At 48.5% G+C, this 2,363-nt stretch overlaps 1 protein-coding gene across 1 annotated transcript; it reads left to right on the top strand.

The window, feature by feature from the left end:
• Window positions 1-225: 225 nt before the first annotated feature.
• CHRM3 (cholinergic receptor muscarinic 3) lies at window positions 226-1,998 on the top strand. The gene has a single exon (XM_060090170.1). It carries the CDS (start codon window positions 226-228, stop codon window positions 1,996-1,998), a length of 1,773 nt encoding a protein of 590 aa, XP_059946153.1.
• Window positions 1,999-2,363: the final 365 nt, after the last annotated feature.

Raw genomic sequence — 2,363 nt, forward strand, 5'->3', positions numbered from 1 at the left:
CAGTGAGAGGCCCGCAAACTGCAAAAAAATAAAAATAAAAAAATAAGGGGATGAACTGATGTGCTGGACTCTCCCAGGTTCACCTATAATATAGGTCCTATAATCCAATAATAGGAGGAGTGCTACTTTTAAAGGATGCAATGCAAAGAACAAATCAAATGAAGGCAGAAATGGTCCTGACTCCATCTTTTCTCTTTTCTCCCCAGACTATGTCAGAGAGTCACCATGACCTTGCACAATAACAATACAACCTCACCTTTGTTTCCGAACATCAGCTCTTCCTGGATTCACGGCCCTTCCGATGCAGGGCTGCCCCCAGGAACGGTTACTCATTTTGGCAGCTACAACATTTCTCGGGCAGCTGGGAATTCCTCCTCTCCAAATGGCACCACCAGTGACCCCCTGGGAGGTCATACCATCTGGCAAGTGGTCTTCATTGCATTCTTAACGGGCGTCCTGGCCTTGGTGACCATCATTGGCAACATCCTGGTGATAGTGGCATTCAAGGTCAACAAGCAACTGAAGACTGTCAACAACTACTTCCTCTTAAGTCTGGCCTGTGCTGACCTGATTATTGGGGTCATTTCAATGAATCTGTTTACTACCTACATCATCATGAACCGATGGGCTTTAGGGAACTTGGCCTGTGACCTCTGGCTTTCCATTGACTACGTGGCTAGCAATGCCTCCGTCATGAATCTTCTGGTCATTAGCTTTGACAGGTACTTTTCCATCACGAGGCCGCTCACGTACCGAGCCAAACGAACAACAAAGCGAGCTGGTGTGATGATAGGTCTGGCTTGGGTCATCTCCTTCATCCTTTGGGCTCCTGCCATCTTGTTCTGGCAATACTTTGTTGGGAAGAGAACTGTGCCTCCAGGGGAGTGCTTCATCCAGTTCCTCAGCGAGCCCACCATCACCTTCGGCACGGCCATCGCTGCCTTTTATATGCCTGTCACCATTATGACTATTTTATACTGGAGGATCTATAAGGAAACTGAAAAACGTACCAAAGAGCTTGCTGGGCTGCAGGCCTCTGGGACAGAGGCAGAGGCAGAGAACTTTGTCCATCCCACAGGTAGTTCTCGAAGCTGCAGCAGCTATGAGCTTCAACAGCAAAGCATGAAACGCTCAGCCAGGAGGAAGTACGGACGCTGCCACTTCTGGTTCACAACCAAGAGCTGGAAGCCCAGCGCCGAGCAGATGGACCAAGACCACAGCAGCAGCGACAGCTGGAATAACAATGACGCTGCTGCCTCCCTGGAAAATTCCGCTTCCTCCGATGAGGAGGACATTGGCTCGGAGACAAGAGCCATCTACTCCATCGTGCTCAAGCTTCCAGGTCACAGCACCATCCTCAGCTCCACCAAATTACCCTCGTCAGACAACCTGCAGGTGCCGGAGGAGGAGCTGGGGGCAGTGGACTTAGAGACGAAAGCCAGCAAACTGCAGGCCCAAAAGAGCATGGACGACGGAGGCAGTTTTCAGAAAAGCTTCTCCAAGCTTCCCATCCAGTTAGAGTCAGCCGTGGACACAGCCAAGGCCTCTGATGTCAACTCCTCAGTGGGCAAGACCACGGCCACTCTGCCTCTGTCCTTTAAGGAAGCTACTCTAGCCAAGAGGTTTGCTCTGAAGACCAGAAGCCAGATCACTAAGCGGAAACGGATGTCCCTCATCAAGGAGAAGAAGGCGGCCCAGACCCTCAGCGCCATCTTGCTTGCCTTCATCATCACCTGGACCCCCTACAATATTATGGTTCTGGTGAATACCTTTTGTGACAGCTGCATCCCCAAAACCTATTGGAATCTGGGCTATTGGCTGTGCTACATCAACAGCACCGTGAACCCCGTGTGCTATGCCCTGTGCAACAAAACATTCAGAACCACTTTCAAGATGCTGCTGTTGTGCCAGTGTGACAAAAGGAAGAGGCGCAAGCAGCAGTACCAGCAAAGACAGTCAGTCATTTTCCATAAGCGGGTGCCCGAGCAGGCCTTGTAGAATGAGGTGTGTTGTCAATAGCAGTCACCGAACGCACACATCAACCCACAGACCTTAGGAGGGAGTGAGGCGAGGGTGGGGGTGATTTCTGGCGCTGATAAAAAATGTCTTTATCACCCAGATGTGAAAGAAGCTGCCTGTTTACTGATCCATTAAATAAATCCATTTTAATATCAAAAGTCAAATACCAATTCAGCCAAAAATAAATAAATAAGCATATTACTGAATATGAAGAAATTTATTCTGAAATAGACTTTGTTTTTTCTTAAAGAGAAAGAAATAATTGTTTCATAGCAATTATATACCCAAATTGGTCTGCCTGGGCCTTTTCATTCCCATTAGCTCTGGAATCTCGGTGAGCATAA

Source organism: Mesoplodon densirostris, chromosome 1 (assembly GCF_025265405.1).
Source record: "Mesoplodon densirostris isolate mMesDen1 chromosome 1, mMesDen1 primary haplotype, whole genome shotgun sequence".
Classification (NCBI taxonomy): Eukaryota; Metazoa; Chordata; class Mammalia; order Artiodactyla; family Ziphiidae; genus Mesoplodon; species Mesoplodon densirostris.